This window comes from Hemicordylus capensis, chromosome 5 (assembly GCF_027244095.1).
Source record: "Hemicordylus capensis ecotype Gifberg chromosome 5, rHemCap1.1.pri, whole genome shotgun sequence".
In the NCBI taxonomy this organism is placed as follows: Eukaryota; Metazoa; Chordata; class Lepidosauria; order Squamata; family Cordylidae; genus Hemicordylus; species Hemicordylus capensis.
The window spans coordinates 127,288,911-127,305,281 of record NC_069661.1 but is presented as its reverse complement, the minus strand read 5'-3'; the positions used below and the strand labels follow the sequence as shown (position 1 = coordinate 127,305,281).

General features: G+C 40.7%; 1 protein-coding gene across 7 annotated transcripts in view; it reads left to right on the top strand.

Moving 5' to 3' along the window:
• Positions 1-16,371, top strand: part of C5H12orf4 (chromosome 5 C12orf4 homolog) — a 31,652-nt gene that overhangs the window by 689 nt on the left and 14,592 nt on the right. For 4 of the 7 annotated variants that reach the window (XM_053252751.1, XM_053252752.1, XM_053252750.1 and 1 more), the window contains exons 2-9: positions 2,723-2,919; positions 3,665-3,810; positions 5,098-5,279; positions 5,924-6,023; positions 6,105-6,223; positions 9,408-9,514; positions 12,104-12,301; positions 15,075-15,203. In XM_053252751.1, coding sequence (XP_053108726.1) covers positions 2,724-2,919; positions 3,665-3,810; positions 5,098-5,279; positions 5,924-6,023; positions 6,105-6,223; positions 9,408-9,514; positions 12,104-12,301; positions 15,075-15,203 — 1,177 coding nt within the window. In that variant the 5' untranslated portion in view covers position 2,723. Of the gene's footprint in view, positions 1-886; positions 957-2,613; positions 2,651-2,702; positions 2,920-3,664; positions 3,811-5,097; positions 5,280-5,923; positions 6,024-6,104; positions 6,224-9,407; positions 9,515-12,103; positions 12,302-15,074; positions 15,204-16,371 lie in introns of those variants that run through there. The other 3 variants (XM_053252754.1, XM_053252749.1, XM_053252748.1) reach the window with 3 other exon arrangements.

The window sequence follows — 16,371 nt, the reverse complement described above, 5'->3', positions numbered from 1 at the left end:
TTTTGTGGTGGTCTCAGTCCACGCCCAGCTTTGTCTGTCTAATAACCTTTGCTCTGGACGAGGAACAGGATTTGCAGAGATGTCCTGTACAGCCGGGGTGGTTAAAAGGTAGCCCAATAGGTCATTAGAGAGTGTTCAATGCAGCACCTAATAGTTGCAGGGATTTTTGCAAAGAACGCTGGATTTGGTAGTCTTAAGCAAGAGGGCATACTTGAGTGTGCTTCATACTATTGAGGTCTTATGTTAAGTTTGCTTTTCAAATGTTCCCTCTAACAGGGATTCCCAGATGCTGTTAACTACAAGTCCCATAATCCCCAAACAAAGGCTATTGCTGCTGGGGGTGCTGGGAGTTGTAGTCAGCATCTGGGGAACACTGGTAGAGTGTCTGACCACAGGGATTCTAGTAAAGAAAAAAATGGGCTGTATTAGACTGAAGTAATCTCAAGTGTGAGTTCCTTTCCCCATTATGCTGTGACCATCAACTGCCTTGCTTCTGGTACTACACTATGACCTAGTGAAGCTTGAAAGATAGCTAGAAGAAGCAGGCCCTTTTTGTAGGTAGCACTCACATGCCATACTAGAACTCCCTGCACAAACATGCCAAGCATGCTCTTTTGTTTGTAAATAGTTGGTTAAAATGTGTATTTATTTCAGAAGCCATTTGAAAGATTTAAATAAATGTTATTTTAATCAGTTGCATTGTGATGTCAGTATGTTTTCACCTGGTTTTATCTGGTTTTTATTATTGATATAACATGTAAGCCACTGTGCTCTGTTGGTGCCAAAGGGCAGGGTAAAAACCTAATAGAGCCAGGTCCATCCGGTTGGAATAGGGAAAGCAGGTGCAAAGAGGAAAGGGCTCCTGTACTACTTCACAGTTTTGAAGCATAGGGAATTTCAATACAGCTTTTCATGCAAGGTGAGAAAGTGTCATCCTTTGCATCTGGTTGCCATAGGCAAGCCACAGACCTCTCGTCGTTAGCTCTTAAATCACAACATAAGGAGCATCAACATAAAGAATGAGACCTTTCAGGATGTTCACATATTCAGCTGAGATAAATATGCATTTGTAAATCAGCCGCTGGGGTTGGAAGAAAATAATTTTCCACTCTTCCTTGCAAAATCTGCAGCCTTTCAGAATTTAAGACTTTCTAAATGTTTTTAATCCTTCATAAGTCTAATTTTAAAGAGCTAAATCTACAGTCAGTCACACAGTGTGATTTTCATTAAACTTCTAGCACTTTAAACCTGTTTTAGAGTTTTATTATTACGTCTTATTGAAGGCACAAAATAATACCGTGGTGGACTAAAGTTATAGCCAGCATACATTCCTTTTTTAAGCATATATTACACTTTGGCCTCCCACCATGTGTTATTTTTGATTTAACTTTCCGTCTGACAGGATTTTAAATCTCTCTTATGTGTGCCAAACCCTTGTGATTTCTTATTAGCATACTCTGCTGTTGTGGCTCCTGCATTGCCTTCACTGGAACTCTGCTCAAAATATGAGGAGGCTCCAGATTATATAAACTGTACCACTGTGTGAATAGAGCCAGTTTGGGAACCTGTTACTGATGCTCATCCACTTTTTAGCTCAGTGGGTTTTCAAACTTCTTTTCTTACTGCCCAGTTGGATGCAATTGCTTATCCCCATGACCAAAAGAATAACTTATTTTCATACGGTACTTGATAAAATCAGTATGAAGTACTTAAAAAAAAAAAAAGCCTTATTGATCGTTTTTCACAGTGTCTGTGTCCACAGCAGCAAGGTGAAAAGCATTCATGTTGGTTCAGACCTTGACACCTTTTCTTTGGCTTTAGGTGCCAGCTCAGAAATGTAGGGCCAGACAATGGACACTTTGCAAAATAACCAAATTTAGCAACGGACATTGTGGTAGGGGGTAAATGGACTTTATCCCCTTTACAAGTAACATGCTTAGAACAGAAACAAAGCTGCCTAGGGCAAATAAATATTTTATTAAATAACTCTACACCCTGCATTAGTTGATTGGCTACATTCAAAATGGCTACAGTTTAGCAGTCTTCAGTTTAGCAGTCTTCTCAGAAACATACTATTAGTCTGTATCTGAATGACTTTTTTAAATGTGGATAAGAAATCATAAACAATTTGATTAAGAAGAGTCCCAATGTCTAAATATCTCATGACCCGCTGCTGCTGAGTTGTGACCTTTTACTTTGCGAACCATTGGCCCTAGATGACCATGGTTTGGAAGAAGAAGAGCCCTAGACAAATGAAGCAATCCTTAGACAAGTGTCTGCATCAGGTGTGGGAATATGTTCAAGGTACTCTTTGTAAATCAGGTTTTTCAACTGGAAATTAGGGTTGCCATCTTGGATCTTAAAAAATAAAGAGGACACCAAAAATAAATTGACCATTGTGATCCTGATGATGTCTTGTTTTAGAACAGGGGGACATCTGCCAACAATAATTTTCAGCATAGGATATAAAAAGCCAATGAAATAAGACAGGACTCCTTTTTAAGGAAAAGCAGAACTTAATACTGAATGACTCTCCTAATGAGAGCAGCATAGTGTTCAAGTGAATTTCTATAACTTGTGCCTTTTATTTCTCTTGTTCACATCCTGTCATAGGTATTTTTTCAGTGTGCTCATGTGTGTACAATGATTAAATGTGTGTACAATGATGTGTGTACAATGATTAAATGTGTGTACAATGATTATAAACCTTTCATTTGACTAGAATGCAGAAAGCCTTTAAAATGAAGAGTGAGCAAGGAAATATCTGCAGTAAGGAGAGAGAATTTTTATTTGAATTCAGTGCTGGAAATCAACATTTTGTGCTTACGGTCCCACTGAAATTCCCAGTGCAAGAAAATGCAAGCCATTTGCATGGGCGTCTCATGCTCCTTCACAGCTTGCCATGCTTCGTAGAAAATGGTAAGGATTTGTGTATTAAGAAATGGTCATGTATGAGTTTATTATTATTTGGGCAATTGTTCATCACCAAGTTAATCTGTCGTCAGAAAAAGAAGGCCAATCTGCCATCTTTGTGGAGGAATATTTATTTATTTTATTACATTTATATCCCGCTCTTACTCCAAGGAGCCCAGAGCAGTGTACTACATACTTAGTTTCTCCTCACAACAACCCTGTGAAGTAGGTTAGGCTGAGAGAAGTGACTGGCCTAGAGTCACCCAGCAAGTATCATGGTTGAATGAGGATTTGAACTCGGGTCTAGTCCAGCACTCTAACCACTACACCAAAACTCAGTCCTTTAATCTTTTGGACATACGTGCCATATGTTAAAGGTTTTTCTGTAACCATAGGGACTAGAAACATATATTAGAATTTGATATTATAGGATTGATAATGAAATCCCATGTGCCATATGTTGCTCATCCTTTTATTAATGTGCTGTAACTGAATATAGTTGCAAAGAGTGTTTAATGCTTTGCTATTCTGAAGTGTTGAATCTAATAGATTGATGGGGTTTGAGCAAACTAGGGCCGCAGTTCTTTGCATACTGACTTAGAAGTCAGTCCCCTTAAAGTGGGGTGTGCTTCCAAGTGAACACGTATAGGACATTGGACTGGAAGTTTACAAAATGAATATACACTCACTATAAAAGACAGCTATGATACAAACTTTATTTGATGGGTTATTTTTTCTTTCAATGTGACAGATCTGAAGGATTCACTCAATAAATTCATTGAAGAGGAATCGATAAAATATTATGATAGAGAAGCGGAAGCAGCTCTAGAAGCTGTAAAGTCTGGCAAAGTGGATTTGAACCAGCTGGCAAATGCTTGGTCCAAAACCTATACTGAGGTAAGTATGAAATGTCCATAGTGCTACTAGGGTTCAGCCTTCAGTGCCAGGTAACCAGTAAAACAGTCCTCGGGTTGCAGGTAGATAACATTTTCTAGTATTATCCACTTACTCCTCTGGAGATGAATTGGATGGCATGGAAAAAATAAAGAAGAACTGGAAGATTAGAATTGTGGGAATGGTATAAAGCATAAAATTGAGATCCAAATAGCTGAATGTATTAACAAAGATATATAAAATCATGTAGAAAATTGATGAAAATGGGAAAGGGGGAGAGTTTTTAAAAAGTTGGGAAAAGATGCTCAAGATAGATATTTCTGAAAAGGAATAGGATAGTATTTTTTAGGAAGAATTATTCATGTTGTGGTGGCTCCTGAGCCCAAGATAGCGTTATCAGAATATACTAACCTATTAGCAGTACAGAAGGAATCTTGAATATTGAGTTTGCTAACAGCTGGCAACATAGTTTATTGCCACAAACTGGAAGAATGTAAAATCTTCTGCTATAAAGGAATTGATTGGTAGAGTGTGGCAAATAGCACAGTTAACTAGATTGATTAAAGGTGGCTTTACATGATCACTGACTGGTCTGTAAGTGGGGAAAATGCTGGGGGGATGTTGGGCACTGAGCACAAGTGCTCCTGGTGAGTGTGACATTCAAACCTATCCAAGTCCAGTTCTTGCATTTCCCACCCAATATTCTCCTGACGTTGTCTGCTTGACTTCAAATCTTAGTTATGGAAGTTGGGTGGGGAATGCCTTTGCTTTTATTTATTTATATTTATTTTTACATTTATATCCCGCTCTTCCTTCAAGGAGCCCAGAGCAGTGTACTACATCCTTGAGTTTCTCTTTGTTGTTGTCTAAAAGTTGAAAGTGAACTAAACTCTTATTTGCCTTAGTATTTTAAATGTATTGAATAAGTTCTAATTATGAACAAAGAGGAAAATAAATTTCGGGGGAGTGGAGGTGCATTAATCCTTCTCTTGTAGGAAAAAATGGCTATGTTCTTAGTAGCTTTTTAGATTGTAAATTATATTTTGAGGTCTGGTAATGACAAGTTAAACTTGAAACTTATTTTCTCATTTTACTTTCCTGTAAAATTTTAAAACAATATAAGAAGATCCACGTTTACTTTATTTCAAAAACTCAGAAGGTATTCAGATTAAATTATATTGAATGCCCAGGTACCTCATCTTTGAACTTTCTTTTTTAAAAAATGGGATAGACCTGTATCTCTATCCCATTATGTGTATGACACATCCTAATAATTTCCTTATTTTCTAGGCAACATTGGAGCATGCAAGACCTGAAGACCCCAGCTGGGATGAAGACTTTGCAGATGTCTATCATGACCTAATCCATTCTCCTGCTTCTGAAACCCTCTTAAATCTGGAGCACAATTATTTTGTTAGCATTTCAGAATTAATAAGTGAAAGAGATGTGGAACTGAAAAAATTACGAGAGAGGTGTGTGTGTGTGTGTGTGTGTGTGTTTATAAATTTAAATATTTTTTGTTTAATCTTAACATTATTTCAAAGAGAAGGAGAAAATATTCTCATAAGTGTTTTGTTTTGTTTTTAAATAGCATATGAGATTTAGGCTGCCAGGAACCAGAGTAGCTTATACGTTGTTTTGTAATGGGTTTGTGCTAGGCTAGTGGAACATTTTAAAATTGTTTTGATCAGTTGTCCTTCATGTCTGCCATATTAAAAAATAGTTTTTGATGCTTTCCTTTGGTTATGTGAGTGTGAAATTGCTGTTCAGTAAAAATAAGTCTAAACCTCTGTTGATTCGTGGAATTAGTTCTAATTTCACATCTCTATGGGTTCTGGCTATTAGTTATATAATGCAGTACTCTCTTTAAAATTTTTGCAAATCCTTCATAAGGGGAACACACTGTACAACAGGCAGAAGAGCTATGTTAAATTTGTAAAAGTAGGTAGGCTCTGCAAAATGAGTATTTTGCTGCTAAAAGTATTCATAGAAAAACTTGTTTTTCTAAATATGAATTTGTTTTAGGGAAGAATATTTGCTCTTGGAGTTATATTGAAATAAATGGCAGTTATGACTGGAAAGCTTACTTATTTCTGAATATGGTTCTTGTTTATAGGCAAGGTGTTGAAATGGATACAGTGATGCAAAAATTGGGAATGTCATTAACAGATCAAGATGTAAACATGCTGGCAGCTCGACACTTTGAATCTCAGCAGGTGAATGCAATTACTTGATTGGACTAAATTGTGTAGATAATTAGTTATTAAAAACATGAATTGACTGGTATCTTTTTTTAGGTGTTGGAGAACAAGTGGAACAGTGAACTGAAACAAACTACAGCAATCCAGAAGCAAGAGTATCAGGAATGGGTGATAAAACTTCATGAAGACCTAAAAAATCCCAACAGCACTATTAGGTACCCTCTCTGTTATTGACAAGATTAACTTATGCAGTTGTGTGTTTGTGTTTTAGTACAGCTAGTGAAGTAGAAAATCCCTGTCTGTTTGAAGGCATATGGGAGGTGAGGAGATGCAGGTACGATGTTGCCATAGCTGTTGTGAACTAAAGTAGCTGCATTTGGGAGTTGGATCAATTTGCCTTTTTGTGTGTCTAGGTTAGTTATTCCCAAAATACCATGAAAGGGGCTGAAGTGTACCTTGAAAAATGAAGCCACTACTTTAGATGCATCCACCACTCCAGGCCTAGCAGTAGCCCTGATCTCCCTATGTGCTGGCATTCTGGCATTACCTGATGCAGCCCACACTAGAGCTGACAGGCACAGGAAAAGCCCAAAAGCTTCATCGTTTCCAGAAAGCACAGTTCCACCCATCCCTGACAGGCCGTATGACCATTGACGTCTATGCCATGTTCACCGATGTCGCTGACTCCATCGACATCAGTCCTGTCGAAGCTGGGCTTGGCTCCATTGACGTCATCTACTATGAACACACGGGCTACTTTCAAAAAGCCTTGTGATGTGTCAAAGACTGATTATAAACATCATAAATAACGGTGGCATTGGGAAGAGGAATCCTCCTCTCATCCAAAATCATCCTCCTCATTCGCAAGATTGGCCCGTTGATGCAAAAAACCTTCATCAAGGTCTACCTCCCAAGGTCCTACACTGACTGTGACATGATTGTTGGCCTCGATATCAAATTTGATGTCGATCCACTTGTCGCCTTGTAATCGACTGCTGATGTTGACATTGTCCGCTTTCTGGACACAGTCTCCAGTTGTCCAACCAGTTGCTTCACATTTGTTATCCTTTTCACCCAAGATCTTCAAAGAGGCTTTGACAGCTCCACCTTCCCAGCTGGTGCCCACCGACAATAGTGCCTCCAATGCTGTTGGTCTCTGCTACAGTCAGTCCTTTGTTAACGTTGACATATTTATCACTCTCGTCCAATGTGTCTCAGCCCAAGAGCGCCCCCACTCCTACAGCCACTCTTTCAACACCAGTTTTCAGAGACACCTGCCCATTGACACCACCAGTGTCGAGAGAATACCCTCTATTCCATGACATTGACTCTGTTGTAGCCTCTCAAGTAACAATGCCACCGAGGTCTACCTTCAAGGGTTTCTCATTCCATGGCCTCAACGTCAATGAGGACAACAGTTTGGGTGCGATGGAGATCCCAAAGATCCATCAGCCTCCCCAACTGGAGGCAATCCCTCATTGCTTCCTGTCTCATCTTCCTGCCCAACCATGAAAGACAAGGCTCCACTTTTTGCTACTACATATTCACCTTATCAGAGTTGGTTAGATTACTGGAGCTTTAGACCCAGGCTGTGTAAGAAGGATGAGGAGGTTCAAGGATCTTGCCTTCATGCCCTCACCATCCCTACCATATGACCACCATGAATTCAGACTTTGAAATCTATCCCAACTCAAGTTGACCACTACGCTTTCAAATCCTGTGCCCCAGCCTTCATTTAAGAACCTGTTGGGCCCACATCGCTGCCCCCACAACCGGCCATGCTAATCTTGCTGAACCAGTGCCCCGGTTGCCCCTGCCAGGTTGCCTACTCCTGCAGAACCTGAAGGCCCTATTCCAGTGTACCACAAAGACCTGTCTCTGCTGATGCCTACACCTCCTCTTTGGTCTCAGATAACGAATCTACATACACTGAAAACCCGCCCAATGCTTTGCCGGACAACAGTGTACCTAACCACCCTTCCAACTCCCAGATGGAAGAGACCAATTCGTATCACATTCAGGTAGCCATAATGGCTAAAGTCCTTCAACTTAAATCCCCAGTCCATGTAGTTAAGGTTCCGGTCTATGATTTTGTGACCTCCACTTCCATGTCTCAACCAGCTGCACTTCCCATGCTCCCATTGCTCATAAATTCAGCATGAGATGCCCCATCCTCATCAACTTCAACCTCCAAAAGGTTGGAAAATTTCTTCAGAGTGCAGGAAGACAATTGCACATTCCTTTTCAAGCATGCACCACCAAATTCATTGTGGATTATGCTGTGGGAAGCAAATCTGGCCGTTAACACTCTGCTCCCACAGATAAAGAAGTCTGGAAACTGGACCCTGTAGGGAGAAAGGTCTATTCCTCATCTTCATCGATGAAAATAACCAATTAATTGACATGCATGTCTAAATTCCACTGCTTCATTTGGGAAGGGTTCAAGGATGATCTACAAAATGCATCTGACCCTATCCAAGCCAAGTTCAAGGAGCTGTCAAAATCAGCAGATATCATGCACCAGACTATGAGCACAACCAAATATTTAATGGAGACAGAATCACGCACGTTGGCTAGCTCTATCTCCTTGAGACACCGTTCTTGATTGAGCTCCTCATCTCTTCTGCCTGACATGAGATAAGATCAAGGACCTCCCTTTTGATGAGGAGGGGCTATTCACCTCCTGAACAGATGAAGCTATGGATTGTATGAAGAAATCAAAGTTTATAGCCAAGACATTTATGTTGTCTTCAACTCTACAAGCCTACTCTCACAAACCCAGATACCTATATGGCCATTCTGACCACAGAGATGGCAAAAGATCTTTCCAGCTCTCCCAGAAACGCTCTTTCTGGCAAAGGACAAATGCCTGAAGAGCAAATGCCAAGACTAGGCCAAACAGGGCCATTGACTTTTCGGCTCCCCTGCCAATTGAACCTTCTGCATTCATAAGACGTGCACTCTTTCTTCCAACTTCCAAACCATGGTTATGAGGAAACCTTTTTGTTTAAAGTGTCATGCCTTGGCTAAGGCCAGGAGAGGCTGAAATGGGATGGTCATGCCTTGGGTAAAGTTAGGACAGACTGTAGTGTCACACTTTGGCTAAGGCCAGACTACAGTTGGTCAGAGTCAGGCAGAGGACAGGCCACAGTTTGAGTTCTGGTTGAGTCAGTTGAGCAGAGGACCAGAGGCAGAAGGTGTAGTTGGAGCCAGACTTGGGCTTGAATAATCAGGGAGCCAGTCAAACAGAGGACCAGAGGCAGAGCAATATGAGGCAGGTCTGTATACTCTAAGTTGCTCAGATTTCCTGGCTGGCTTGGAAAAAACCCTCTTCCTGTCAGTTAATAAAAATGAAGAAAAACTAAACTTGCCTCTTAAATTGTTTTCTTTTGATTTCAGTGATGAAATAAAAGTGCAACCTAATCAATGGAGGGAATCTGTAGAAGGAAATGGAAGACTTTTTGAAGATCAAAGACAATTGGAAGAAAGTTTCACTATTCACTTGGGTAAATGGAAAGTTGAATATCTTACATGAGTGCCTATTCTCCCAATGTTTTATTGTAGTTAAAAACAGTGGATTTGGCTTTTTCAGAGGACTTTCGTGTATTTACTGTTCTTGTGGCATATTGAATGCCACATTCATATGTAGCATATTGAATGCCACATGCGCACAAGAAAGTATCGCGTTTTAGAAAATATATGGTTAGGATCTGGACCCATGTCGAGATATTCAGAAGACTGAGTTCTTTAGTGCAATGGGTATAAAGTACAAATTGGCCCTCAGTAAGTTTCCTCAGTGGAAGGCAAATCTCAGGCATCAGGAAATGTAGTTCCCTTGGAAACAATTCCAAGGGTGGTAATTTTAAGGAGGTGTGCAAGCATTATTATGTACTATTCTCATGGAGCCCAACTGAATTTTCAAATAGAAATAAGCATTAGATTTATTTCAAATAGTTCCTGATTCCCTGTAGGATTCTCCCCTGAAATCTGTTTTCCTAGTATTTTGCTTTTTTTTTTTTTTTTTTAAATGATTTGGGTTGCCTGGCATCTGCAAGGTGTTCTTTGAATCTAGTAACCAAATGTCTTCCTGTTTCTCCTATATAATTTTCAACACATTCTGTACTGGTAATTTTGTAAATAGTTCCTTTTTGCTTTCAGATCCTTTCCCCCATTTTCACTGACTGGGCAGGCTTTTATTTCACATCTTTTTTTAATTGTATAGTCTAGATCTTACTAACTGCTGTTTCAAAGTCTTGGTGGTTGTCCATACTACATTAACCTTGATCCCATGTGTTCTTAAACTTTTCTGACACTACCTAATAAAGTTGTTAGAAATAAAGGGGATCTTAAGCACAGGTAAACCTGCCACATATTTTGATCCCTCTGTTCTTCTTAAGAGGAATTTATACCCATTTGTTCCTGCTAGATTCCTATCTTTTTCTATAGTCTGTCCCTTATGTTCCTGTGATGAAACTTCAGCTACACTTTTAACTATATTTTTAACCATTTGGTCTTTGATTGTTAAGAGCTGTGCTGAATTGTTGTTTATAATTAAATTCTTTTTAGCTGGTTTTCTATACTTTTTAGTATGTAGGTTATCCTTCAATTTCTGTTACCAGAAAGGGTAACCATCCTTGGCTATCTGGTGCTTCTCTTGTCAAATTTATACTCTCTCCCCTGTTCATGCTATCAAATACCTTATCTGCTTGTCATCAATGTCTTATATAAGATTACATCCTGAGTGATACACTTACTTTACACATTATGCATGTAACTGATAGCCAACAGAGGGGCCAATCGGTTACCGATGGCCAGGCCTCTCTCCTGAGAGTAAAACTTTTACCATTTTTTTTTCTTCTTGAATTGTAAGATACTCTGGAAAATAACTTTAGAGCCTCTGCTTTATTATTATTATTATTTTTTCCTTATCCAACTAAACTCTGGGGCAGAAGTAATGTCCCTCATTTATATTTGTGTGTGTATTTACTTAAGAGATTAGCATGCTCGTGCTCTTCCTCCTCCCCTCTCCGGTATGAATTCCCTGCTCCTTTCTTTGCTTTGCTTTAGCCATTGTGTAGCTTTAGGTCTGCATCAGTGTTTACAATGGCTAATGCTAGCCAGGTTTCCCCTCTGAACTTGAGGTATGTTCAACATCCCTGGTTCCAGATGGAAGAGGTTAATATTGACCATGAGCTCTAATCAGACATTTCAGATACATAGCCTGCTGTATATGCTTACCTCAGACAAAGTGAGTCAGGAGTCCAGTCACCATCCTGCCCAGGCTGTTCACACTTAAGGTGTTTGACTGAAGAGGTAAATGCCCTTAGCATGATCGCTGTTGTTTCTGTGATCAGCAGACTTAGAACTGTTCAACTTTACGCTAGTTTTGTTAGTGTAATGCATGTGGAAGAGCTTTCAGTGGGACAATCATCTCAGTCCCCTTGGCTAATTGTTCTACAACTTCATATCACATTGTACCCTCAAAACTAGTTCACAGCAGCCATGTATTTCTGTAAGCATAGAGCCAAGTCTGTTGTTTTCAGTTAGCAAAAAGTATGCTCCTTGATTCCCACATTGGGCTTTCTGTCAAGGAGGCAAGAGAGGACTTGGATTTCTCACGGCTCCTTGCTGTGTAACTAAGTAAGCTAGTCAATGAGGGTCACTATGATGTTAGAAACAACATCTTGCTTTTTATGATTGATGTGCATGTTAAATAATAAACAACCTCTTGGTTCAGTAATCTATGTTTTGGATTTGGGGGAATTCCCATAGACTTCTCTCACTCTGTGCTGATGCCCTTGGCCAAGTTACTAAGGGTTTGTTAACCCGTTGCAGTGAGCAGACATGCTTTGAGATTTGAAGCTGGAAAAGTGATGAATGGGTAGCCCAGGCAGATCTCCAAACAGAAACACTTCTATTTCTCCAATACGTTATCACAGTTACTGACTCATAGTATGTTTTAGGGTAGTCCCTGCAGTAAAGCCAGAGTAATTAGATCTAGATGTCCATATAATTCATTTTGCCAACTGTTCCTGGGATTCTGTCAGCTCCTTTTTTGATTATTCTTTTTTCCTTCCCTGTTCATTCCTACCCAGGAGCACAACTGAAAACCATGCATAACCTGAGATTACTAAGGGCAGATATGCTGGACTTCTGCAAACACAAACGCAGTCATCGCAGCGGAGTCAAACTCCACAGGCTTCAAACTGCGCTGTCACTTTATTCAACTTCTCTTTGTGGCCTTGTCTTGTTAGTGGATAATCGTATCAGCTCATACAGTGGGATCAAAAGAGGTCAGTCTTCCTCACTGAAATGGTTTTCTTGTTGCTGAATTGATTTCCAAAGTTATTGCAAAAACGTAGCTTTTAAAAAAAAAATAGAACAAGCTGTTTTTGCAATAACTAAGTTTTTTGCAGTAATTAGAATCTACAAAAATGTATTGGACAGCAACCTGCTAGGCTCCCTTCATGGGCGAAGTTTTAGTGTATAGGTGAGCTTGCTGGGATTTATCGGCATTATCCAGCATTTCAATGGACCAGTCGAAATTGCAAACCCCTGTCACAATAACACTTGGCTTTCAGTACCACCATTAAAAGCTATCAGCATGAGCTCTGCACTCACATGTTATCTGATGACTCTTTACTGCTCATGCACATGCAAGAACTTCTCCATTCATTCCTGAGCTAGGGCTCAGTCTGAGCAGAAAATATACTACATGCACAGAGCTCCCCCTTCCCCCACCCCAATGTTAAACTGAATCAGAGAACTGCTTCCCCATTTAGCTTCATGAGTACATAGAGCGTTGAATCTGGACCTTCGTCTTTTATGGTATTTGATAAAAGAACTTTCTGTTGTATTAATACTCTGCAATCTTTCAAGCACCATTTTAGGTGCCTCTAATATTGGAGGAGGAGACAAGCAGTGTCCGAATGTAGAAAAATACTCATATCTTACAGCTGAATTTCGTAAATTCAGATTTACATCCATCCCATACAGCTATATGTGCTGAATAGCAGAGACTGTGTGCTAGGTATTATGTAATATAGATGTAGCTAGAGAAGGGTTGAACATTTCCCCATACTTTGTAACTTTTCCACAAAAAAATAATTTCTAAAAATTCATTGTTTCATAAAATACATTAATATCAATGGATGGATGCCAATGCAATATTAGCAAGATTGGCATTTTCAAAATTTTTAATGTTTTTCAAGGGACTAGTCGACCCAGCACAGAGCATCTGTGCGCTCTTTGGGGCCGGCGGTTACCTCTTCCCCCCACGTTCTGCCCCAGTCTCCACTTCCAGGCCCAGCCGCTTCTCCTCCGCACTGCCACTCCCCCCCCCCCGGTTCTCCCCTGCCCTTCCTGGGCCTTGCCTCTGTGGCTGGGCTGGGCCCTCCGCTGCCTCTGGCCTCTGCGGCCAGGCCTGCTGCTGCCACGGCGACCAATCCTCCTGGATGCGCCTCAACCAATCAGGCCTATCTGCCGCCCAGCCAATCAGCTGGGCTCTGGGATGCACATTCCAAGGCACACCCAGGAGAATTAATATAATAGATTATAGGGATGTGCATGCTGCCGAACCGGTCTGGATGGGCACGGGGGGGGAGGGTTGTAGCTTTAAGGGCGGGGGGGTAGTACTTACACACACACACACCCCGCCGCTCTTACCCCTCCGGCGCTGTGGTTTTTGCAAAAGTTTCTGGGGCGGCAGCGTTCCTCCCTGCCGCCCCTAGCCCTGTCGTTAGCCTGCTAGAGCTCAAATACGCTACACGCATGAGCCCGTTCTGGCGTGCATTTGCACTCGCCGCCGCCACCACACGCGCGCTCCGTACGCGTCACAAGTGTACGGAGCGCGTGCATGGCGGCAGCGAGTGCGCACGTGCCCCAGAACGGGCGCATGCGTTATTCCTAGGAAGTAAGTGAGAGAGTACAAATGTTGCATTGATTGTAAGCAGGCATATGGTGGGGTTTCTTTTGCTAAATATATAGGTCAAATGGCATGCCAAATCAGCTCACAATCTATTAGGATGTCAGAGAAACTTGCATAGTAAAATGTTCTGAGAGGAAAACTTATATAAATGAGAAAAACATTGCATGGGGAAAGTTTCCAATTCAAACTTTTCTGGAAAATCCACATATGTATGTTGGATGTAACATTAGTAAGGCCTATATGATGTGCCCGTGTGTTTTAAAATAGCTATGCATGCTTTACATGCAACCTGCAGTTATTAATGCTTGTGATGTTTTACTGCTTCTGTCCATAAGTACTCGCTGGATTTATTTACTTGCATATACGTGACACACAGACATGTTGTTACTTCTGAAAGGAGTGCTGATGTGCTTGTTTCTTAACCTTCCTAGTAATTTTTAAAAAAATCTTTTTTAGTAATCAAACTCTTTAAAAAATAAATAAATGTTAAAGTGCTTGTACTGTCCAAACTTCTTAGTTGTGTGTTTCGTTATAATCTTAAATCAAATTTTTCATGCAAAGATTCTTGTAGTTTGAGAAACTGATAGCCTGAAGGACTGAGACTATCTAACACAAATTATTTTTATCATTTTTGTATTGCAAATTATCTCCCTTCAGAATCTTAATGGGCTAAGATGCTACAGCATGCTCCAAAAGCTGTTTGTCAAGGTGTTCATATCTGAGAACATTGTTAGACTCTGTAAATCCAGTTACACAAAAAATGTTTTTTCTGAGAGATGAAGGTGTTTGGCTTTTCCGGGGTGGTGGGGAGGCTAAGTGATTGAACTATAGCAGTAGTGTCCTGCAGTGCAAAACATTCTGGTCTTCTCTTTCAACCCTTAACTCTTTGGCCTGGTTCTCACTGAATTGGTAAACCTATGCTTGGCTTTCATCACATCAGACTGCAGATAAGGGAGATGGTAGTATGTTCGGAAGAAAGCTAGGCTAGACTGTTTCTCCCTTTTCTCTTTGGAGAGAGTGTTTGTATAAGGAAGAGCAATTCATCTTGTGAGCTGCCACCATCACCACCACCAGTCTGAAGTACAGCCCAGACACAGATTTATCACCTTAGTGAGAATAAAGTCTTTTCTTCATTTCAGACTTTGCAACAGTTTGCCAGGAGTGCACAGACTTCCACTTCCCTGGGATTCAAGAGCAGCTTGAAGTTGTTCAGCAGGTTGTACTTTATGCCAGAGCGCAGCAGAGCAGTAAGTCCAAGAGGATGCATGGTCAGTAATAGTTGGAGTCGCTCTCCTTGAAACAAATGGGGTGGGTGGGGGTGTCATCTTTGCAGTTGCCTTGGAAGTACAATATGGTTACTGTTTGCTCTTTAGAACACAAAGCCAATAAGCATTTAGAAATGTTGTCCAAGATAAAGTGTACTTTTTCTCATCACTGAAACCCCATTTATTCTCCTGAACGTTGGAAGCACAGACTACCCATAATCCAGTTTTGTAGCCATGGTTCACTAGCTACATTTGAAATAAAATGTTTTGCAGAGCTTGTCATGTTGAAAATAGGGTTACCACTAAGGTATTCTTTGTGTTTCTAGGGGGCAGGATGGGTGCAAATAATTATTATATTGTATATGTAATTACCCTGGGGGTTTTTAAAGCCAAGATTGACTCTGAATGGCTCAGAATTAAAATCCAACAAGCAACAGAGAGGAGACCTAATAAAACTGTAATTTACACAGTGCTGTTAATACCCCTGGTTAGGACTCATTGCTAAAAACATTTTGCAAATCCTCCTCACAAGGTTTTTGCCCCCAAGAGACCAACATCTAGTAGCCTCATCAAATGTCCTAATCCCACATGAGGGATTAGCATACACAACCAGTTTAAAAACCCACGACATGAGGATTGAGAGAACAAGCTAACCAAAGCCCATGCCCTTGCTCTACCCCGAAGTAATGACTCCCTGTGATATTGCCCAGCATAAATAGCATTCCCTCCCACCCACCGCCCTCTAGTTAAAATGACTGTCAAGAGCACTCCACTGTCATTCGCTGGAGAGAGGAGCGTCTCTTCTCCCAGGCCATAGATCTGAGCCATTATTGCCACTGGTTTTCAAATTGTGTGTCAGACTGTCATCCCCACCACCACCACCACCTCCCTTGAAGGGACAGAGGAAATCTGAAGGGAGAGGTGTGAAGTTCCAGGGAAGCATAGGATCAGATCCTGAGAAGATCCACATTGGATTATTTTAAGTAGGTGGGCAAAGATGTCCTCTTCTTTTCCTCCTCCTATTCAGTGTTTTCTTGGTACTGTGCTCTTGATGGATGGTGCCCAAAATTTAATTGTTAAAAATCTGTTGAAATTCCATTCAAAATGTAACTTGTGTGTGCTTATGCTATGCAGATTTTTAAATATATATCAAATCTGGAACTCTTCTTCC